Source organism: Opisthocomus hoazin, chromosome 12 (assembly GCF_030867145.1).
Source record: "Opisthocomus hoazin isolate bOpiHoa1 chromosome 12, bOpiHoa1.hap1, whole genome shotgun sequence".
NCBI lineage: Eukaryota > Metazoa > Chordata > Aves > Opisthocomiformes > Opisthocomidae > Opisthocomus > Opisthocomus hoazin.
Window position 1 is genome coordinate 17,013,349 of NC_134425.1, and position 25,466 is coordinate 17,038,814.

Below are 25,466 nucleotides of genomic sequence, written 5' to 3' on the forward strand. Positions count from 1 at the left end.
TCTGATATTTTAAAAAAATTTATTATTTGGGATGATCTTCTCAACGTTCTTTAAAATCAAGTTGCTAATTGATCCTGTCTGAAAGGCACCATAGGGACAGTGAGTGCTGAACAGTAAACATCTCATTGGCTTTTTTCACAACTGGGGAGTTTATCTGTCTCCAAGAGAATCCAAATGAAACATGAACAGCAAGATATACAAATAGCAGCTAATTTGTAGCTGCATAGGCCTGAAACCTCTAATTTCCACGCTATCGTGGCATCTTAGGCACATTCAAGTCAGAAGTTCCTTCAATAAAATTAGCTTTTTTATGGGAAGGCTCGGCAAGATCTCCGTGGTCTCTGTTATTCAAGCGCTCTTGGTCTTCCCTCTTGCGTTTGTTAATCAGCTGATTTTCTCCCTCACACAGCTTTCCCTCTGGGACACCCAATGTTCTCAGACACACAATAGCTGCAGCCTGTTCTGCTAGTTTCTTTGACTTGTCCCTGAAGAGCAAGCAGACAGAGCACAGGTAAAAGTAGAAACTGAAGTATCTACACTGACAAAAGACAATCAATTTCCTGTCTCTGATGCAACATCATGAAATAAACACCATTTGTAGTCATCTCACAGCAGAAGAGCAAAATAAGTCAGTTCCAGAAATTATCTGAATCTTGCTAAGTGTCAATGTTGATGCATGACTACTGATGTAATATTCCTATAAAATCTGTTTCTATCAGGTCTTGTGTCTCAACACTCTTCATTTCAAACGTATGAAGTCAACATGCGTTTGGCCCAAGTGGCTGCAATCCTCAGAAAGTTAACTTTTACAAATATGATCACTGAACAAAACTAATTGAGTTTTGAAGGATCACTTTCTTGAAAGACACTCAGGCCCAAATAGAAACTCTGGTAGGTGTACAAGTCCATTGATGCTGATAAAAGCAGGAGCTATTCCATAATAACACAAATTCTGTCATTTCCAAGAAGGACTGCAGATTACACATTAATGAAATTCAATATTTGAAAACATTTTCTTCTCAAAGTTTTGTATCAGCTGAGCTTAACTTCCTGAAGTCTCTGGACAGGAATGCTGCAAACATTCAGTAATTGTTGTGTGCATTTGTCCTCTTTAAAATGTTCAATACTGACCTCTAGCTTTGCAGTTAAATCAAGTTCAACTTCGGTGCAAATGCCCGAAGTCAACACCAGTATTAATAGACGACTGTATAAAATGCCATTATGAAACTTTAGAGCAACCCTGGATGTAACTGTTGACGAACTGTGATCTCTGAGAAGCCACTAAACCATCCTCTGCTTCACTGTATACAGACACTTAATCCTGACTTGTTACTGAGAATGGATCTGCTGTAGCAGCTGAAGACACTACCTCCTCCAATGCTCCCCTCTGCCTCCCTTGCTTGGTTTCTGAACTCTTCACAGACGCATTTGAACCAGGTCCCCTATTTGCTCCCCTTCCAATAGAATTTGTGGACTATTGTACTCAGTAAATTAAAATCTGGAATGGTTTACTTGCTTATGCTAAATCTTACTTCATCTTGTCATATTCAATTCTCAGACATTTTTAATCCTTTCTTCCTCCCAGTGGTAGCTTTAGCAGGTAGCTTTTAGTTGACTTTGATAAAAGTCAACTGGAATAAACTGGAGTACCCTTTCACTGCAAGTTTTAAGCAACATTTCAGTAGCAATTACGATACAGGCACAAAAAAAACTGGATAGCTTACCACAGAGTTGATCTGTATTTTTGCTCAGCTACTGTAACTACTGAACAGAATAATCTATCCAGCGGTCTTTGAACCTGGAGAAAAAAAGAATTAAAAGGGGGGGGGGGGGGGTGTGTGTCAAAAACAGTCATGTCATTTACAGAACAACATTGTCAAAGTTCCTTGTTACTCTTGTCTTTACACCACAGTCAAGTAACACCTTTAAAAACACTGTAATCGCACCACAAATTTAACCGTGCATATTTAAGATTTTAAAATAAGAGGAAGTGGTCCAAACCGCAAATGTTTTTGCTTTACAAAAAAAAAAACAAAACCAACACCACCACAGATAACACCACCATCTAACCAAACAGTTGCTCCTGTCCAATATAGCTCCTACCTGTAACAGTGTGCAACAACAAAGACAACATTCTGAATCCAAATTCTTTATTTCAGAGAAGCACGAAAAGCGTCAGTCATGGACTCCTGTGTAATGACCTGTAGTTACAGCAACCTATTTCATATATGAATCAAAACCAGACTGAAGGTCTGACTTAAATTTTTATTTTCTAATAAAATAAGCTACTATTTTCATACATGTGTGTGTTACCATTTCTGAAGCTGTTTACTCAAGAGCTATGGCAGACTGGGAAGCAAAGTTTCTCACTACCTGGAGTCCTAAAACAGCTAATTTCATAGACAAGGCAGGGGAAGAGCTTTGAACAGGTTTTTTTCATTGACTCACCGTTTCATAAACAGGCTGAGGATGCTTTTCTTTCCTACACCATTCCAGAAGATACATTTTTGGAGTAATCTGTGGTGCATATTCTCGCCTAGACAGAAAAATTTGTGGTCAACAACTGCGTACAGAGTTCTAATTTAAAATAGCTAGTACTGCTTATTATATTACTTCTATCAATTATTCTTTGTAGTTTAATTTTACAGCTCAAATTATAGGAAAAATGCTGCTTCCTTATTAGAAAATTCAAGTTATACCTCTGACATAACATCTAAAATAAAATCTAAACTTTTCTATTAATTCTTCCCAAACATTCACATTCTGTAGTGACACAACTGAGAAAAGACACTAGAAAGGAGATTCTAACTAAATATATGACACAGAACAGAGATACAGTTTGACACTGCTTATTATAAGCAACAATGTACGATTAAACACTAGAAGAAAGAAAATAAGCTGCTTCTGTTATGAGACAGTAGAATGATCAAATAAACAAGGGTAGGAAAGATAGACATTGATTCAGTTACTAACATGGAATTACAGCCCCTTGTACCTGGCAGAAAAAATACATACTGTAAAACCACTGTATTGAGTCTCTGGGGAGTAAGGTAATATATTATATAATATTTATACCCTGTAAATATTAAAGCATTATGACTGGATTTGAGGATCATTTTATATCACACACTTCTTCATCTGTTTGATAGACTTAATAGCAAACATAGCAAAAGTAGCAAACATGGGCATAATGTGGAAAGTAGCAACAATCCTATAGGCTTCACAAATTATACTCAAAACTTACTTAAAATAATATTGTACATAACTCCATGCATTAGTTTTTCAAGGAATACCTTACAAGTGCAACACATTTAGAGGACTGCAGATGAACGCATTATCTGCTGAACAGTATTCTGAGATTCATGTAGGACTTTTTATAGAAAAAAATACTGTGTTTTAGTTAAATTTCACTATAAATAACTGAACTCTGTATCTTTGTATACTCATATTCTTCTGCGTACAGATGCTTGAATTTTTTTTAAAATAATTCAGAACTTTTAAGGAGTTAAGTGAGAGAATTAAGCAGTCTCATGAAGCCTGGAAGTAGAGAACATCTTACAACATCCAAATAGCACAGGAAGAGTGGTGATGCTAGTGATTACGCAATGATGTACACTAATTGCTTCACGAAAATTAACTCAGTAAGCACTGTTATGCAAACTGTTATTTTCAAAAAAATGTTAAGGCATTGTTAAATTCACAGTTTTTATTTACAGATGCAAGATAGTGCAAAACTTAATTTGTATGCTTACTTGTCAAACCTAACAGCCATTTTTATTACATCTGGATCTTCCATTTGGTCATCTTCATCTTGTGTCTCAGCTTCTAAAGATGTTTTCTTTGCTTTGAAAATAGCTGTTGTTTCTTCATAGAAGTCGGCCATTTCAAAGACTTCACTATTCAAACAGAATTCCTTTGTATTAGAGATCAGTTTATAATTTTTTTATCATGTTATAATAGAGAAAAGTAAGTACAGAAATCAATTGTTCAAAAGACTACATATATACAGAGAACCACATGGAAGTGTGGCTATATTCTGCACAGTGACATTATATTCTCTCTTCTTCAATTCTTATCAGACACTGTTGAGCTACAAGTAGAAAAAGAATGTTCTCATTCACAGCACTATATATTCAATTTGCAACCTGGAAGTCCAGGCATAATCAATCACAAATACAGGTACTGCAATGTTCAAGCTATTAGCTCAATTAATAACTTGCAGGTGGATGAATCAGCAAAGAAGGTCACTGAATAACTCTGGTGTATCAGCTCCACAAGGGCAATATAAGCAAAAAGTAGGATTCTTCTTCCAATTTTTGTATTTAAAAATACTATAAGCAATGAACACTAACATCCAAATACCTCAAAATCTCAGATGTTCTGACTTTAGAGTATTATGCACAAGCCCCAATACAAGGGAGAAAGCAATTAGGATTTGGATCAAAGGCAAGAGCCTCAAATCCTTTCAAATTTTAGGTCCACAACAGGCTGCATCTACTCTGAAAAACTGAGACTATTCATTTGCTGTGGATGATAACAATAAAACTTGCAGCATAAGAAAACTTCTACTTTCTGACTGTTAGAATGCTCATTGGTATAAGGCTGTTCAATGACAAAATGAATTCTCACCACAAAGCCATCTCCAATGCTCTAAGTAGAAAAGCAATGGAGCTGAATAATGCTAATTGATGCTTCTACGGGAAGACAACTTATTATGTATTACTATGCACATTTTTTTTGTCTGAAATGCAGCAGCCTGTTCTCTTGCTTTTGGTACTGAGGTAAAAACCTCGAACGGCTGCAGTATGCCATCACCACCAGGAGGCATCAGTATTAAGTAATATGTCTACCTGAAGACACATCAGTGCATTTTAAATAATTGAATGTTCTTCAGTGACCTGACATCAAACAGGCTGTTTAGAACAGGGGTTAACAGACTTTGAATCTGCTGATAGAAAGTGGTTTTCTAAATTTTCAAGTGGCACTCCCTCTGTCTCATGCACACACACTGCTTAAGCCAATTTTGAAATTGGTATTGCATCACACATCCAAAATTGAACATAACCAGTTTTTGTAAGCCCTTAAAGAATTGTTAGGCATTGCACATAAACCCAAATCGTTTTACACTAGACCCCTATCATCCAGTGTTTATGTGTACTCTTTCTAATACAAATTTCAGTGTGTATTATTCCACATCTCAACTGAATTTTTTTTTTTTTTAAGCCTTTTCTGAAGGTATGAAACGCCAGGCAGTGCTACAGACAGGGAAGTTGTTTGCAAGTCTGACAGAGAGTACAATTCCTATTTCTGAACTATATGCTTACCAGATCTCCTGTGTGGACTGTGCAGCATGCAGCTTCTTACCCTGAGCAGTTTCCAGCTGTTCTCTTAACATCTGACACAAACAGTATTTTGTGTTGGTATAGTGATTGTCATATCTCACTGCCTGAAGGAGACAGACAAAGTATATGAAAACATACCAAACAAATTTATCTTATACAATGCTCACATCTCCTGATGAATTTCAAAATAATTTTTGAAAGGCAAACCACAATGTACAGTGTCTTCAACAACATATTCAAAACTACTCATGAATACTAGTATAATCTGATTATTTTGGCATGCTTTCATGAACAGAAGTTAAACTTACTCATAAACTTACGAAGAGTTGACCAGTTTACATAACTGACTAGCGATGCAGGGATATTTTAAGTAACCAGTTAACAGCAATTCAAATTTCCAAAACTCAAAAAAATTTGAATTGACGACATGAGAAAAAACCACAGATTTCCCATTAATTTCTTATTATGTCATTAAAATTGTGTATTTTGAGTAATAGATAAAACTTCATATAATAAATGACTCAGCTAATGGAGCCATGGTACTACAATAAAGCATTATTTTATTGGCAAATCATTCCCTTTGCTTCCCTGCTGTTAACAATTCTTGACAGTATTTGTGAAAAACTGAATCTACCAACAACTGAGTATTTAATATTCCTTCACTTTTCTGTTCAATGCTATTTGCACAACATCAAGAGAGTTGGCCTACATATCATTAGCTTCTGAAATTCCTAGACATTTTTGGATAGCATTATAAGACTCACTAACGTTCCCAAGAAACTAGGGCTAAAAGGCATGGCACGTAAGGAAAGAATGACTGGGAAAAACTTTTCTGAATACAGATTTCTGATAAATTTTTTCTGAACAAAATAAAACAGGAAGCAGTGGCTGATTTGCAAGACTCATATCATATGCAGTATGTTAAAATATCGTCAGAGCCTAAGTCTTTGAAATTCACAGGAGTTAAGTAGTAGTAAAAGTTGGATTAACAATTCTAAACAATCTTAACTATAAGTAAGATCTTCCAAAAAACATACATATTTGATGTAATCTTGCATGACTTCCTTCAAGGGGAAAAGGCCCTCTTTTCTGAAGACAGATGGGTTCCACATGGCAGCACGAGCTATCATTACTGATGAGGCAGCTGTTGCTTTCCTGAAGGTCTCAATGTCCGTATATTCTTTGATGAAGTCATGAGATCCTCCACTAAAAATTAACATCACTGTTATAATCATGAAAGTGCTATTTGCTGTTACAAGTTCTTTAACATAGCCTTGTATTTTCAATGTGATATTACATTATTAATGGTGGCAGAGCCTATTTAAGATATTATCTCAAACCTAAGAGAATGAATAGGTCTGAGTCTAATTAGCAATGGCTCATTAAACCACTCATTATATATAATCTTTTTCATTATCTGCATACTGCTCTTAAAAATAGAAGACTGCTTTTATGAACAAAAAATATAGTTTGTATTTTACACAAACTGTGTGCTTTCACATGGTTTTTAATGGATAAGGCTCAAAGAATCACTTCCATGTTTGAAAAATGGTACCTTGCTATCACCAGTTCTGTAACCTCAACTGCACAGGCACCAGTGGTACTAAAAACAACTTAAGTATGGACAGCATCAATCCACTTTCTCTCTAGCACTAACATACGGAGAGTAACTACAAGTAGAACTTCTGGATCAGTCACGAAGCACTTAAAAGAAGGTTGCACTGTCTCTGTTGTACTGCCTCTGCTTTCAAGTCAGCCAGTCAGACATGTTAGTAAGCAAAAAGAACACTTAAAACACTTATTTCCCTCGAAGTTTCCCTTCACAACATCTTTCATATGTAAAACAAAAGTTCCACTTCTGACCCATAAAGAATAGGATCTGTATACCTTCAACAGTAAAAATACTGTCAAATTAAAATAAAAACTAGAGAACGACAAATTACTTTAAAACCAGACATTTCCATCGTGAAGACAGCACAAGCAAGCTTCCTGCACTTAGGAAAGATTATTCCGTAAACGCAATACCATTCTAGAAATCATAGTATCAATTCAAGTTTGCTTGCCCACCCCCTTTTTTTTTTTTTAGCACCAGTCTACTCTTGCTTTTATTTATTTCTGTATATTTCCTGACCAAGATTTAGGTACTAGTGGTTAAAATTCTCAAAATACTAGCCAGAATAAGGCACAGCAGGGACCAAGTATCACAGATCAAATATATTTAATAAGCAGGATTCCAAGTTGCACATTTACATTTCTTTAGAGAGGGAAAAGTTTCACTAAGTGGATTTAAAACAAAGATCATACCATTTTCAGAGAAACTATTAAAAAAAAAATAAAAAAGGATTGTTAAGGTTGGTTCAGCACATTGGGACACTTACAAAGAAGTAAATTGATATAGGGATTAATTAGAAGCAATTTATCAATAATAAACCGCTGATATTTTTATATCTTAATTGCACACTTCTACATCATAGAAAGTACTCATACAGAGCTGACATTTGTGACACGCATAAAATCCAAGAAAAATTGTTAGCCTCATCTTTTACCTAGGCAAACAAAGGATTCATAGCAATGCACAATGTGAATTTTGCTTTTATTTTTTAATTACGTACTGTTTAAAAAATTACTCTGAAAACTAGAAAGCGGGTGAACCACTGAAAAGTGGATAAGCAAAGATTATCAACACACAATATTTCTTTTGTCCAATACAGAAACAGGTTTTCCAACAGCACAAACTGAGATCTTCAATATATTTTCTAATAGAAAGGTGAACAGGCAAACAGTTCTCAAATTCCTGATCCAAGTACATGCTTTCCAGAGACGCAGCTTTTTCGTGAAAACCTCAAGATCAGTAAAGAAAGAAATTCATTTTAAGGACACTGCTTCTCTGGCCAAGAATATTCTACTGCCACTTCTAAAGAGGTGAAACATCTGAAGACATTGGTCAGGCAGATGAGATACAATTCAGGACAGTTTGATAGTTTTCATTATCTCTGCTTCCAAAATTGCTCTTAAAACTTACTGGTTCGTAGTTAAACTTTTCTAAGACTAAGTTCCTGGTTTTGCTATCAGAGAGTTACTGAAGGATCTACCAATATAAACAGACAGATCCAGTGCAATCGTGTCCGTATGTCTGGAGACTAAGGAGGTCTCAGGGAAAATGTGAGGCCACAGAATAAAACACTTTTTGAGTGGTGGGACAGGTGACATGTAAGGTATGCAGTGGCAGGGCTATAACCAGTCACTGCACACGGCTTCAAAGCACGGAAAATTCAACTGCTAGAAACAATCAGAAACAACTTGCATAGGATAGATTGTGACACACAAAAGCAGTACTTTTTGAAAAATATATGGATTTTTTCAGGTTTTTAGTTTATGGTGATATTTCATACGGCCAACTTCTGTCACTGCCACCTCTATTCAGATCTGATCTTTGGTAACAGGTAACATTGTATTCGCCCTATATGGCTCTCCTCCCTGCATTTACAAATCTAAAGTTAGGCACAGGTATCTTGCAATAACGAGCTAATTAGTCCAACTTACTTCGCTATTACCGGAATGGAGACTGCTTCAGATATGGCTTTGATCACATCACAATGGACAGGGTGTTGAGGCCTCTCCTCCTTCTTCCTTTCCAACAAACAAAAGACAAGACCAAAGATTTCCTATGGAATTTGTAGATATCTGAATCACACCAGATGCGACTCAAGGATTATTGGGACATTCTTATTTCTGTTTATTTACTTTATATATTTGATGTAATTTTCCTTTTTTTTTAAACGCAAGAGAACTATTTTATATCAAATACATTTTAAAACATTGTTACTGTAATTCCATATCCAGATAAGCAGTATTTCTTACAGAGTACACAAGATAATTTTAGTTTTATTTGGTCATTGAGATAAACATTTTAGAAGAACAGCAGCAAATGGTTCAATTCTCTAATTACTGGCCCAGTTTTCTACAACATCAGTTTAGTTAACAGCTGAAATCAGAACCACGTATCACATGTCGCGTATGCTCTAGTCAAATCTTACTGTACTACACTCACCAGCAAACTAACAAATCTAAGTCTCTTGCCTAAAATCGATTTACCTCCCATGGACTGCAATGGCAGCAATACCAGTTTTTTCTATTCTCTTTACCAGATTCACTGTATCCTCAACCTGAAGGATAAGAGAGAATGACATGATATTAGTTCAAAGAAAAAGGAATAACTATCAGGTGATCATTGTACAAACAAATATTGAAAGTATTTTCTTTCATCAAGAAGGATATGATTCCTGTATTTCAACAGTAACTCCCAACATGCATAACTATTTAATGCATACTTCAATTAAAGAACTACATATTATGGCAAAAATACGAATCCATTTTCAACACTTCCTTGAAACTACAGATCACATGCTTTCTCAAACCAGGTAACACAATACTCTGTAATAGAACATTCTCTAACAGCTTTTTAGACTGTCGTTTGAAAATGATACAAAACACTTGATGAGCAAGTCCTCTCTAACAGCTACTCTCAAAACAGTAAATAAAAAACATCTTAATAAGAGGGTGCATTCTGAAATCAATGTAACATCCAATCACACATCTACAAATATCCCTTTCAGAAGTGTCTTAAAAAAAAGTCAACTAGTATCTAAAAAATTCTAATGTTATATGTATGTGACCAGTGAATCAAAAGATATAGGGGAAAAAGGGGAAGATCCCAGTATATCTTCCAAGAGGTAAGATGCTGCTAAATGGCAGAAAGTAGTTTGGCACACTGCTGGATTAGCCTGTCTTATACAGCTTTGGGGAAAAGGAAAATGAAAAAAGATATGGCCAAATTTTCTTTTCAAAAGCTGGAAAACGATCTGTGGCTCATCACAAAAATAGCACATCCAGTCTTTGAAAAATGCAACATATACCAGCTGGCAGACAGAGACAGAAGTTAATCTGCTGTTCTCATGGATGACATGTTATAAAAGCAACTTGAAACAAAAAGGAAGACGCTCTAGGATACTTGTAGAAAATGAAAAGGAGAGGTGCCAGTTCTCTGATTTAACATTTCAGTACTTCGAAACCAAGATGATCTTACAAAGAGTTACCAATTCTTTTCACACAGGCTTCATTTGTTCATCTAATCATTTCAAGTGCACACATAAATGACTTTTGAATAATAGCTAGCTCAGTTACAGCTCGCCCATCTACAGAAATATCTATCCAGGTCATATGCAATCACAGTATCTAGGTGGGTAATTAAATACACATCTGCAAAATAATCAGTCATTAAAAGAGAAGGCATCTAATCTCCCGGAAGTTTGAAAATATGTAGGGAATTCAATTAAAAAAAAAAATTCCAGTAAGAAACTACACCAGCTGTAAAACAAGAACGACCTATGTATTTTCACTACATTCTTAACAGTTAAATTTTAGAAGAACACTGACAAAACAAAATGCAACAGCTTTAGCAATGTAACTGTCTTACCACAATTTCTTTGACACGAATGATTGTACCCAAGAACCTATCCAGAAAAAAGTCATTCCAATTGCAATGAAGATGTTGCTTCTGAGAGGGAAGATTGTGAACCTTTTCATATAAGCTAGCAATTTCACCACTTCAGTCTACCAAAGAGTTTCTAAAAAGGCTGCAGAAGTTGTTTTTTAATTCACTTATTTGTAGTATTTATTTCGGCCATTGCATGTACAGGAGTCAAGTAATGCAAAATTTCCCTGCAGTACAGAATATGAGTAGCTTATAGAGCACATGCAGTTTCCTTTATAAACACAATTTCATTAGTGAAATCTTCATTATTAATATGAATGCTGGAAGTTGGAGAAGTAACATTAGGACTTGGTCTTCCCCTCCTGATGTTTAAACTTCAAGCAGCCTGTCAAGAAATTCAAAGTTCATCGTGCTGTGCTTATATACACATGATATTACTCTCCATCAATTCCACACTTGACAGTTGTCTTCTAAAATAAGAGTGCATTTTCCCTTTTTGTTTTCATTTAGTACTTATCCACCCGCAAAAGCTCTGAGATTAACTCAGTGGGTTACAAGAAACAGGACTAAAATACTTTTTCAATAGAAGTATCCACATTTGGAGTTCAACGGAATAAGACCATGTGTAGACATCTAATCTTTATATTTTCTTGACTTTTTATATCAGAGAAGAGAAACATAGTTTGGCATCAGATGTGAGCAGCCAGAAAGGCGAAAAATACTGAACAGAGGAAAATGTCTCCTGAAAAATACTGAAAGAGAAAATGCCTGTCAGCCTGAAAACAGCTAGCCTGGGAAACAGGCCTGTGAACCAGAAGTACCCCTGATAGTTGCAACTGGGTACCTAGAAACCAGCAACATCCTGAGATACCATCAATCAGTGCAAAACCAAGAACCGTATCAGCAGCTTATGACATGAAAAGGTAAAAAATGGTCTGGAAAAAGGAAAAACATCCTGAGAAAGAAGGAATCTGTAACTGCCATTGGCTGTTCTAACTGCAAGAACATAAAAACAGTCTGGAAAAAATAAAAAATCATCTGAAAGAACAGAAAACAATCATCTATTGGCTGCCCCAGGTGAAAAAATGAATTAACAGCATCTATTGGCTGCTCAAGCAGTGATGTCCTACACCCTCTTGTGTCTCCATGACATAAATGACTATTTTTATCCAAAATGCAGCTTCTCTCTCTCCGAGAGCTTCTCACGCTGCACATACTTTTCCTTTTCCTGAACAGGTTGAACTCTCCGCATGAACTTTCTACAAGATCTGGGACCCTTACCAGAGATGCCTGGCTGACTCCAAACTCCACGACATGGATCATCTTTGGAGTGAGTCTCTGTCTGTTATTTTATCAGTCCCCCTCTGGACCTACTTTAGGGGTTGGTTCAGTTTGTCTTCCTACTGCTGGGATGGTTTGGTCCCCTTCTGGGATCTAATGCACATGATACCGGTATGGTTACTATGAACACACACACATATATATACGCATATAAGTAATCTATCATAAGTATATCTGCTGTTGTATTATTTACGAGTTTGCTTCACCAATGATAAGTTTGTAGTAACCTGTATTAGCATATACCTACTTTGCTGCTATTGATTGCTGCTACAATTGATTGCTGCCATATTAATCATTGCTGTTACACTACTGATTGTTAATACTAATAATTTGTAATAGCTTGAGACACATATACCTATATCTTGCTTTATTAATCATAGGTATATTTGGTATGGTGATTTTTGTGGTATTTGTGGTAATCTGTAAGAAAAGTTCAGGAATTTAGAGGATAAAAGCCTCTGTGTCCTTGTGTATTATGGAATCTGACGAATCCACAGTCATGATCTCTATACACCCACAGGTCAGATAATCCTTTCAGTCATGACAGCATCCCAAACAGAAATTACAGAAACAGTAATTCCAAGTGTTATTTCACAATAATAGGTCTAAAATGCTAATATATTAGAATGCCATATATTCCAGTTGATTTTAAATCACAGAATTAAACAACAATTAAACACTTTAGCATAATGATTTATGTTCTTACTGATGGCAAAATGCGGATTTTGCAGGTTACTGGTTTGCAAATTCCTTTAACGAGAGTCGTCAGTATCTGGAAAAAAAAAAAGTAAGAGAAAAAAACATGATCACAACTGTGACAGTAATAAAGCTCTCCTCCCTTCTCTCTTAAAGACACAAAGATATTAGAACACCATAACACTATTTACTGTTCCTCCATAAAGGATCTTACACGCTAGACAGACACACACAGTCTGTAATTGAGTATATAATTTTATCCGATAGATATGCAAACCTATTTCTAGTATAAGCGATTTTTATTTCCACTTCTTTTTTGATTTTAAACAGATTTTTACAGAGCAATTAACTGTTGCTGGAGTTTTAACATCGCTCTTCATACGAGGTGACCAGTAAACTCTGATCATTTCAAAATAAAGCACAAAAGTTTTTCGTTTTCATGCAACTGTTTTCACAGTCTTCTTATACTCAAGTTGTGAGTTTCTTATGAAAACTAAATGTCGGTGCTCCCTAAAAAGAGACCTTTTTTTTTTTTTAAAGAGAAGAAAGCCTTACAAATTGGAAAAAAATTAGAGGAAAATATCAAGTGACAACATCATTGAATTTTCTAAAAGAAAACAAAAATTGTAAACTGAATTCCACACTGTTAAGCAAAGCACATTTCATTCATTTCAACAAACTCAGAATAAGCAGACAAACAAGCAGTTGTTAGTTTAACCATTTAAAAACTGAGCTATGGAAAGAATCTGCTTTTCACAAGCTGAATTTAAGTCCAACAGACCATACTTAAAAGGGACACGTAATGACCTATACATATTGAAATCACTGTATGACTATAGAATAAGTGGTACAAGAAATACAATAGCTCTCTAGAGTGGAAACCAGCTGATCCTGACTATTATTAGAAAAATACTTTGTTTTCAATTGTTTTTTGACATACTATCATGCATGTTATTCTGAGTACGCTTCCCTTGTATAAAATGGATGGAATTGCAGGGAAATTATTTCTTTCAGAGTTGTGCATACTATGAAACCTGAATTTTGTTTACTGTTATTGCACTTATTAGGTTCCCAATACAGAAATGAGTTGTTACAGCTAGAACTCACAAGTTCTTATACTTAGAACAGCTGGCAAGTAATTAGTGCTATCCTGCACTGTCTATTCAAATTTTTCCTCAGCAATGTTGTCTCAAACAGTAAGATCCAAGGAAATTATCAAAAAAACCCCGCCTCTTCAGTATTTTTAATTTGTATTATTTTTTGCATCTAAATCCAACCGAAATGACATAATTTTCAAAACATCATCACTATAATATTTTTCTTACAATAGCACCAATAAGCAAGTCTTAAGTTTTTAATCATATGGAAAGCTTGATTTGAACTCTAATTTCAGATGTCTTTTTCAGGCTATAAGTTTAGGTATCCCTTTAAGGGCTAAGAGCAACTTTCATGCCTAAGATTTTTCTGCCTATTAACATCCTAAATTGAAAAGAACAATTTCAAATTTTTGAACATCAAGTTTCCCACGCTTCTGAAGATCAAAATGAAATGAAATGGTTGTAGAGGTGAAGGGCAGCTGGTAGTAATCATGTTTACAACTGTCTCTCCTAGGAGAACAGTTTTTGCCAGGTTTACTTCTAGCCGGCTAAATATTTTCCTCTCAATTTCCACTCCTAAAATTTTTTCTTTCAGCCTTCATCACCTCATGCTTCATAAATTACTATTTAATTCTGCATTGTATCACCCACCTTACATAGTTCATGGAACACCACATAGGCCTCAAAAAACATGGTTCTGGTTCCAGTTCTGTTGCCTCTATTGTTAGCTGACTTTCTGCAGATAACAACACTTAGCCGATTCTTTTAAGAAATTGAGACTGATATTAAGCTTCTCTAAAAACCTTCTGAGATCAAGACTGGATCACTTGTACTTTTGCTTTTCCCATCAGGTAATGAAAGAAGGAGTAACAGGTCCAGTCTATTCCATTTAAACTCTTGCTTTGGCACAATTAACAATGCTTCCAGTTGCTGAATGGTCAGTTTGTACAGCTTGGTGAACACTGGCTCTACTTACAAAGAGATTCTTACACTTTGCAAAAGGCTAACGCCCCATCATGGTTATAGCTTTGACAACATGCCCTCCTAATGGCACCTCCCCAGAGAATGAAATAAATGACGCAGAACAACCTGTTTTCATGTCTGAGCTTACAAAGAATAGTAACTAAGCAAACAATCAGCTTGTTGAAACTGTAGAAGTCCTACTAGCCTACAAAGCTGAACGGTGTTATCACAGTAAGAGGAAGGATTTACAAAAGAAATCTCTCATGAAATGACTCCATTTTAGACAGAAGGAAAAGGCATTAACCACAGGTATCAGAAAGAGAGTGGCTATCATTCAGAAATAGAGCCATGCAGATGAGCGAAGAGAATCTGGTCTCTTCAAAAGCCTGACCTACATCAAAGAACCCTGAGAACAAAACCACTCAAAAGCCACATGGAAAAAGGCAGAGCAATGTTTTCGGTATTTTTATTTTGTCCAGATCTGCGTACTTTTGATAGTACAAGAAATAAACAATAACTACCTTGAAACATTTGCCACTATGTACTGTGATTCAGTCATTACTGAGGGGTGAACTGTAAACTAGAATTGCCCTCAAGAACTCTGAAGGAATAGACAATGAGCAACTAAAAGCTCAGGGGAAGAAAGACAAAGTTCACAGTCAACTCATCTGAACTATGAAGAAGCAGGTCTTTAAACAGAAAGAAAAAGCCCACATGCTAAGAACATTCCTGGCAACCCAGAGCAATGTCTGGACTCTGTTTAATCTCAGGAAGCTTAGAAGTCCTTAAGAATACAAATATATATAAAAAAACACAAACATATTGCCTATCCATCTGTACTACATATAGATAGATGTATATATTACCTTTTTCATATAGGTTCATACAGGGTTTTATATATAAAAAATATATATACACACATAAATGCACACATACATATCAACCTTTTTCATACTGGATCAATTAGGTTTTTGTATAGATTTACATGCATATGCACATAAAACTCCTCCCTCCGCAAATACAGTGCCGAACTGTGAAAGTTTTAACACTGAAAAGGAAGAAGGTAGCAGTTTTATAGTCCAAAGACAAGGAGAACTATACCAGGAATATTTATCCATAACCTTCATTTCAGTATTAAAAACTGATAATTCCACTCTAGCTTTCAGAAATTTGTCTTATGTGCATTAATCTCTGCTCCCAGTAGAGCACACTACATAGTACCTCTCGGGGCAGTTCAAAACTCACAAGGTGATACTTACAGACTCTATTTTGTCAGGATCAGACAGCAGTGCTGCTCCCATACCTCCCTGGGAAAAATACAGAAACTGTTACACAATAGGCAAACACATTTTTCAACTCAATTATTCTTCCTAATAGCAGACCACAGCAAAAGTACAATGCTATATTAAGAAAAAAAAAAAAAAAAAAAAGAGAAAATGGCAAAAATCTAAAATGCAGAAGCATTAGTGAACACTTTGGTGAAACATTTCCTAGAACTGTGTCAGAATAATTAAGCAGTAATTCAGGGCACCAACGTGCTCCCATTACTTTGTGGAGCAGACAGGGTTTCAAAAAGCCATTTTTAGCAACCGTAATCATCTGGTTTCTACTCATTACACACCATGTTTGAGAGGTCTTGATGTCAATAGTTCCTGTCTACACACTACCTTTAGAAAAACAGGCTAAGTCAAATCAGGTGGTTCTACTGAACACAAGTCATGAACACTTTAACAATTTAATAGTTTAGCTGTTGTTTCTGCACTATCTCATCTGCATACATAGATCTAGAGGCCAACAGGCAAACATAAATAAGTTCAAAAGTCTATGAACTTTTTTGACTCAGAACTAGTGACAGAGAATAACTATCACCAGCATTTGAATTTTTGATCTTTCATCCTAGTACAGGGTGTTTTATTCTTAATTATGATTCTGTGGAAGGATGAATTAGTATTCCATGTAACTACTTACAATACAGAAGAAAGTAATAAAGGCTAAAGAAAACATTACTGGAAATATCATCAGACCATTATGAATTTAATGACAAGTCCTCAACATGACTACAGTTCCTTGATAATAAGACTTTATCTCAAAAGCCATGTGGCAGAAAAACAGTGGAATTGCCTAAATACGTAAACCAAAAGTATCCAGAACAGGGGAAATTAAAATCTGCATTTAAAATAATGTGAAATATTTATTGTCACCATACCTCACTTACCTTGTCATTTTCATAAGTTAACATTGAAACAAGAAAAGTTAGTGGGATTAAACCAGAAAAAAACCTAGAAATGTATGCGGGTAAAATTATTCACAAGTTAGATGCAATATATTAGAAGGATTTAAGCAATTATTCACAGAGTGCAAGCCAACCTACAAAACTAAGAACCATGGAATCACAAAATCCCCCTATAGATCGATCCATCCTTTGCCTTTCTTGCACCATCACCTGGTACATCGACCATTGTCAGATAAATCCAAAATAAATCCACTTAGACAAAGCATTATTTTCTCTTGGCTGAAGAACTGAGAAAGGAGGATGATATACTCATGTGGAGTACAGTCTGTACAATGTCATGGTATCATGCAAGGTACGGGCATGTTCAGCATTGTCAGCTTTGGCCTTTACTATGCCCTGTCCTAACAACGCTGCTTTCAGGCACCAGATATCTCAACCAGCCACGTATTCATGCACCAGACACAAGCTGCCACAGAATTCTATTTTTTTTTTCTAAGGGGAGAGGGAAAAAAAAAATAATTTCATTTGGTCCACAAGCAACTTAGTTTGACAACAGAAAAATACATAAGCTCTACAAAAGCTAGGAGGATACTAGGAATTAGGGCAGATCAAGTTACCATTTACTTTTGTGCTCTTGCTTTAGTAAAAGGCCAGTAAATATCTTACAGATGTAAAGACAGGTAACACAGAATTAGGAAGTGAAAGTACTGCCTATGTGGATATATTGCTTTTTCTGTTTAAAGGATGAAGCATTACGGTTTCACATTACAGAGAACTTGCTCCAAATTCTAAAAATGCCAATAACACAAAGACCAGAGGAGTGAAAGTTTATATGCAACAGCCAGGCTTCTTCCCTGGAATGAAGGTTTAAGTGTTCTAAGTCAAAGTTCTTTTTCTTCAACAGAAAGTGCAAAATTTCTCTTATCTATTCTGCATGAACATCTGATAACAAAACGGAGCTCCATGGTCTAATTCGTTGATACTTTAACTGGCTTAACAGTGCTAACAACTAGGTTATTTTACTGTATTAGGTCTATGACACCTTCGAGGCTCTTTTGTTTATTGCAAAACAATAAACTCAGGTTTATCTTCATAAAAACTTTACTGTTTGCATTTATTCAACCCAGAAAATTAGAACATATATTCTGCACTTCACCCCTCTAAGAAAGAAAACGCTTATATAAGAGTAATCAAAATCCACTTGCCTTAGTAGAATATTCTTTTGGGCATCCCATGTTGACATCAATGCCAGCTACATCACTCTCTCTGAAAGAGAGGACAGAAACAACCAAAATGTCTGTCAGCATATTACAACATGATTCAGGAAATAGACATCTTTCCAGGAAACCTGTAACATCGTCATTAGGGCTCAAATGAGAATTTAAGGTTAAGTTTTTATTTGAAATTCTGAATTTTTAGTTTCTCACTTACGTAAGTTGCGTACTTATTTTAATGGCCATCTGAAGATCAGTCTGGCCACAGGTTTCAATGACTAGTGCTGTACAAAAGCTGAAAATACTCACTCTAAATATGTTTATAAAAGAGTAAGTATATATAAGTATATCCACCACTAAATTCACCATTGTAACTGAAGCAAGTGCTATTGAAATTTCCATCTATTTAAAATGGAGACTTAAAAACACTTTTTGAAAAGGTTTGAGACAGTGCCTAATACTTTGTTGGGGGCTTCAAACCACAAACAGTAGGAGATATTTTCAGGCATATTGTTCTTACTTGCAGCTGTGGAATACCTTGGAAAATTTCATATTGGAGAGATCAAGGACACACTTACTGCACTAGCAAAAAGCCATGAATCCTAGTATAGAACTAAGGCAGCTGCTGTTTTGAGCAAGAGTTATTTTAAACAGAATTTGTAGTTGCACCATTATACCACAGGCCTTTTGAGATGCTATACTTTACTGTGCAGCTCCTACAGAACTTTTCTTGGTCCTATCAAGGCCTACCTTGATCCCCTCAATCATAAAAAGTTGTCTTCCATGATAATTCCTCTGAACAAAAAACCCTGAACAAACCCAAAGTGGGAAGTGTGTGAGAGAAGACTACTTACACAAGCTTAGCTACTGCCAGGGCTCTTTCAGCATCTGCTGAACCCTGTTAGTAAAACAAAAGTATTTGTAATTATAAAATATCATAAAATTAATTTTAAAAAAATGTACTCACTTGCATATGTGTATAACTACATTTGCTCTAAACATTTAGTACGAACTGAGAGCGACCTATTCACGGCACAACAAATAGCTAAAACATTTAGCTAAAGCATGTACTCAGTCATTGAATGACAAAAGGTGATGCAAAAAGGGGTCTGGAGAGGTCTGTCCACCCTCTTCACCTACAGTGGTATCAAATGTTCTTAGCCCACCACCATTGGATATTTATTTATTATGCTCTTAAACTCCACTAATAACAACCTATTCCAGGGCTATCATTACCACTGAAAAATGTCTTTTCCAATATCTAATACAGTCCACATTTCTCCCTCCCTCCAACCCCCACCATATCTTGTCCTACACAGAGTAGTCTCAAAGAAGAAATCACTATGTTTTTCTCTCCAGAAGCCTTTAATCCATTTGTACAATGTTAATGCACACACTAATCCTCTTACCTACACTAAACAATGCCATTTCTTTCAGTCCTTCCAGAGAGACTGCTTACTGAACAGTACAAAACTTCGACACGTGATCAAACATCAGCATAATTTAATTTTTGGTACCTATACGTTTGGAAATATATCAAAGATATCTACTACAAAAACAAGCTGCTGTCACAGAGCATGGAATTAATCTTAATCTCCTCTTCTGAAGACAGCCGTATGGAGAGCTTATAATGTAGCATCTTGACTGCATGTGTATCAACAGATTAGAAATTCTGTAACACATTTGGGTGTGAAATTTTACATCCATCCAAAGCGTCAAGAAATTGGTAAGTCTGCAATACGGAGAGCTGCTTTAGACTTAGATTAACGTTACTTACGCTACCTTGTGTGGCCGTTTTGTTATCAGAAGAGTACCTGCAGCTGGTTTCTTACCATTTGGAAGACAACATTGTGCCTCTCCCTTTCACAAGTTCTGAAAACAACTCTTTCATTAGGTGCAACGAAGTCCACCGTTTCAAGTACTTCTATATCAAATGGAACAGATAAAACAGACAAAAATGATATACAAATGTAATCATAAAGGAAATCATGAGACTATATAACTTGTATACAAATTAAATGCTACCAGGTAAGTCTTTCATGAACAGCAGAACTAGTAGCACCCTACCTCCTGTATATCCTTGCAGTACATTTCTTGCACATTGCTGTTTCCCTCCCATAGCACTCCCTAATCACCCCCACCCTGCCTGTTTCTTGGGCAAGCATCAGCATCAGAACAAGTCTAATGATGAATCAGTCACAATGAACATAACGCTACCATTTTGGGAAGGGACAGGAGTGGAAAGTAGATTTGTAGGGGACTTCTGTTCCCCAACAGGGACACTACAAATTACTGCTTCTCATGCCACTCAGCTGGGGAGGTCTCAAAGATATCTTCTTAAGAACTTGTCTCTGAAAATTATGTTAGGCCAAATCTAGCCCATGGACCTCAAGTAAATAAAAAAATGATAGAAATGGTGAGATCTTGTATGTCTTGCTTCCTTATTGCAGTAGACTAAAAGGCATCTGTATTATAACGTCACAAACAGTTAACATTTATAAAAACTCCTGATTGGAAACTGTCTCTACTGCAGTCCAAATGAATTTGTTTTCTTGGACACTATCAAACTTTTCTTCAAAAATTAAAAGGCTTTGTAACTAATATTAGTAGTTTTGCTTAGGAAATTATATTTTATATTAGGACATACACACTTAAAATTTCTGAAAAAAAACCCAACACCAAAAAACCCAAGACAAAGTGAGAGTTTTTTACTATTTATTCTTTATTATAATAACATATGAAGGCAGTAGAGAGGCTGAAGCCAGTATGTAGATACAGAATTGAGGAGTTTATCTGTTAATTACGGTTTTATTACTTGTCTTTTTAACGCACATAAAACTAAAAGCTTTAAAATTTTAAGCAAGGCACTGGAACTTTACTGCAGTGTCTATTCCAGCTACTAGTTTCTTTCACCTGCCGCTAGGAAGCATAATGCTGAAACATTAGCAGAGAAAGACATAATTCCAGGAGCTAAAATCATAAAATCTTTCACTTTAGAAGGCCTATACCTGCACACCCAGCGACTTGGTCTCTATCAAAGTTTAACAGAAAACTCCTCAAATCTTTGTAATAAACTAAGTCATTGATGGAGAAAGAACTTGTGTCCAGGCCCTAAAAAGTAACAAAGTGTCAGTTACTAATACAGTAGCCCCCTTATCCTCCAAAAATATTTATGTTTTTCCTGAGGGACACTAACTGAACTATTGAAATTTCTTAAGAAGGGAAACTGAAAGTCTGAAACTGTAGAGCAGCAGGCAGTTGTAAGGTAGCATTTCACAAGTCCCTACACACGGTTTAGAGAAAGTACATGTACCAATATCTTGTAATCACTATTAAATTACTTAAGAGAAATAATTATTTTTTCTCTTACCCAGAAAAAAGAATGCTTACAAATATTAACAAAAGAAACACTATACTTGCCATTTATAACCCTCTTACACTGCAGCATCTTTATGTCAATCAGCTCCTGAGAAGAAGAAATAAAAATATCTCAGTGAGTTGAACTGGTTAAGCCACCCAGCTCTAAACAGTTGCCCTGTTTATTAAACAACAAAAGATACCAAATATAGAAAAAAATACGAACTAGTTTAACAATACAACATGCTCAACTTACATTACAAAACATGAATAGAACATATGAACATAAGAATATGTTTACATAGTTCTAGAAAAACCATTTTGTTCAAATACCTATCTAGCAAGCCGGAAACAAAGCAGAATGAACTCCCTAGAGCGGAAGGGGAAGATAACTTGATGCTATAACAACAGACCACCTCAAGAATCAATGTAGATTTGTACTAGCCAAGCATATAGAATAAACCAGCAGTATTAGGCTTTAAAGCTTCTTTACCTTAATCCTGAGCTTTAACAGTTTTCTACATTCGTTAAAAGACAAAACAAAGCTTGGTGTTGACCTTTACTGGAGAACCTAATATACAGTCATCGTTTGTCTAGAATTTGTAGCTTACCTTTAAGAAGAAATCCAAAACTTTAATCTACATACTAGACATAGAACTTCACTACAGACCAACACAATTCAATCTATTAAGGACACCATATAAGCCATTTTCTCACATGTATCCCATCAACTTGATTATAGCTGAGCTTCCGGACAAACTGACTGCCTTTAATTGACAAAGGGCTACAGCTTGAGTCAATATAACTTGTTAGCTGCTGAAATAAATAAGCAGGTGTTAATTGAACTGCTATATAAATTAAGACAAAAACCCACCACGCTATAGTGTTAGTTACCTGAAGAAGTTTAGTCTATTATAAACTCTTTTAGTAAATAAATTAAAAATCTACTGATTTAGAGGTAAGGGATTAGGCTAATCTCAGTCTTCTTGTATTTATCATAGGTTTTATGAGTAGTGCTTTTAATCTAAGCTTTTAACTAATGTTACTCATTAGGTACTGTTCACTTTAAGTTCTGTAACAGCTTTGAGTTCTAAAATGTTGAGGGAATTGCTTGGGGGGGGAAGGATTGGAAAACGGATAAATCAGAAAATGAAGCTTTACTATACAGAAATAAAATTACAAAAATGCAGTTATTTGTGCTGTTGCTGAACAACTGCAGTATAATCGCCTAAAACAACTGTTCTATTTTATACTATCTTGACAGTTCTTAAGAAAACAATCGTTTCTCTGACAAAACCTATTAAGACAGATACTTAACTGCAAACTCTAGTCTGTGTCAAAGGCATCTTAACTCTCTTGTCTCTCAACAGCAGTGTTGGGCCTGGGGGGAACACAATGTAGGAGACCTTAGTTTTCCTCATGTCACCTCAAAAATACAACAGGTTTTTGACTACGGGAATAAATTTCACACTACAAGTTTTGGTTGTTTATGTAACAAAACTTGTTAAGCAACTTTGAGGGCCTCTTGTTTTGAGGTAACTGTTTCTCTAGAATTGTGACAAAAAGTGTGTGCAAAGGAAAAACTGCTTTAGCTGCACAGTTTACAGTGCTGGATTAAATAACTTTTCACACCTTGTGACTTCAGCTTTAAGCAAAGCAATACCTTTATGTGTGTGGTTTGTTCTGTGTTTTGGATGTGGTTTTGTTTTTTGTTGGTTTTTTTTTTAAACCCACCAATTTCTATGTTACTAACTTCTTGTACAATGGTCCTGTCAAATCTCTATGTAGCGAAATCCAGTAGCTGCTCAGTAACAAGGTTCTTTGCTACTACTAAGAAGTATAAGACACACCTGTAAAGTACAAAGGCTATCTGAAGTCTGACACTCTTTCAGTGTTTAAGATTTTTTGAATCTGTAACTCCATGCTTGCGACTCTTCTCTAAATACCATGTACAGTCAGCCCCTCAGAGAACGAAAAAATTACATATTCTCACTTAATCTCATGTAAACCAGAGAGGTCATGATTCATAAACTGGGAAACTGTTAATTATTGTTTGTCAAAGAACAAAACCACCTCGTTACTCCCAATTTTCTAACAGACAGCAGTAACTATTCTACTGAATTCTAAGATTTTTTTCTGCATGATGCAGCAATAATTATTGTTTCACATGTAACTGACACAACTAGAGACAAAAGATGAGGCCAAGGTAAAAACCACATATTGTCTCTCTGAAAACAAATCTTTATCTACCCTCAAAAAGGGCAGTGAGCTTGCTCACAAGAGGAGTGCTGTGAGGATTCCTGGAGAACATCATCAACAACCAATCTGACAGTTTGTTTCAGTCTGTTCTACTGGTACAGATCAAACATTCTCCAGGAAAGCCAGTATTTAAGCGATGTCTACATTATGTTAAACTTCCTACTGATTTTTTTTATTAAATCTTGGCTGAGTCATGTAACTTGTACCAGTGCCTACATTTGAGACGAGTTGATAATAGCACTGAAGGGGAAAGTGGGAGTACTGATGTAATGTAACAGCAAGGACAGTTACTGGACAGACTAACTACCTTAAGTTACAGAGCAGTCCCACCAATAATATCGGCAGCAAACTGGAGCCTCTGCTTCAGGCAGCTTTCAGAAAAGTGGTTAAGCAAGGAGGACAGCAGTGCTGTGAGTGTGTGTATGTATGTGTATATATATATATATATATACACATACATATAGATGCTCTGGGTTAGCACAGCAGAGCTAGCCAGGTGAGAGGGCAGGTCAGTCTAAGACTTCCCTCAATATTATGACTCTACTCAAAAAAACAAAAAAAAAATACTCCCAAAACCCAACAAAAACCAAAACACAGTAGAAGGTGAGGAAATAGTTATAGTGAGTGGTTTGGCTAAATGAATTCAAATTATTGACCAGTCTTAAAATATGGGTTTGCCATAACTTGAGGACTGCTCAAAGGGAAATGTCTTAAGCCATAAAGATTTTCCTTTCCCCATTTTTCTAATGAAAAATACATGTAAAACGAAAAAAATCCTACAATAAACAAAGTCTATTTGTACTTTTATTAGTAATAAAATTATCAGATAAGACCGCCTCATCTGCTCAGCCGTCGTACCTCACAGTACACGATATCAGCACCATAGTCCAGCGCAAGAAGACGCATGGGCAACGTTCCCACTCGCACCATTGGAGCCAGGATCGTCTTTCCTCCAAAGCACAGCGGCGTGTTCACCGTCATTCCTGTCGCGACACCACCTGAAAGAGAAAATCGAGGGGGACAGCTGCAGAATACCCTTTCCTACCCGTCAACGCCCAGAACCTTACTTCGGCGGGAAGGGTGGGGGGGCGGTGGGGAGCGTGTGCCCCTGTCAAACCTGACGGGGCTCCTTGCAGCTGGCAGGCCGGCTGCCGCACCGCTGACTCCCCCGGCGCCGGCGGCGTGGAGCCGTGAGGGAGCTCAGGGCCGGGGGGAGCTCCCCGCCGCCCGCGCGCCTTCCCCCGTGAGGGAGCTCAGGGAGCGGGGGGCGCCGGGCCAGGACCGCGTTCGCTCCCACGGGGCACGGCACGGCGGGCAGCTCAGCCGCCACCTCAAGAGGCGAACGTGAAGGGGCCGCTGCCACCGGCCCCCGCAGCACTCACCCTCCTCGCGTGGCACTGCGGGGGCGGGGCGGGGAGAACCGCCCCTTCGCCGCGTCATCGGGCAGCGCCGCCGCCACGTGAGAAGCCG

General features: G+C 36.5%; 1 protein-coding gene across 4 annotated transcripts in view; it reads right to left on the reverse strand.

The window, feature by feature from the left end:
- Positions 1–25,466, reverse strand: part of DUS2 (dihydrouridine synthase 2) — a 26,089-nt gene continuing 623 nt past the window's right edge. The window contains exons 1-16 of one of the 4 annotated variants that reach the window (XM_075433577.1): positions 25,379–25,445; positions 24,855–24,994; positions 21,801–21,846; positions 20,213–20,304; positions 19,235–19,278; positions 18,372–18,432; positions 16,193–16,240; positions 12,884–12,949; positions 9,438–9,508; positions 8,886–8,972; positions 6,380–6,548; positions 5,325–5,446; positions 3,753–3,896; positions 2,449–2,536; positions 1,725–1,798; positions 1–485 (exon numbers count right to left, since the gene is read on the reverse strand). In XM_075433577.1, the coding sequence (XP_075289692.1) occupies positions 251–485; positions 1,725–1,798; positions 2,449–2,536; positions 3,753–3,896; positions 5,325–5,446; positions 6,380–6,548; positions 8,886–8,972; positions 9,438–9,508; positions 12,884–12,949; positions 16,193–16,240; positions 18,372–18,432; positions 19,235–19,278; positions 20,213–20,304; positions 21,801–21,846; positions 24,855–24,994; positions 25,379–25,436 (1,545 nt within the window). In that variant the 5' untranslated portion in view covers positions 25,437–25,445 and the 3' untranslated portion in view covers positions 1–250. The other 3 variants (XM_075433578.1, XM_075433580.1, XM_075433579.1) reach the window with 3 other exon arrangements.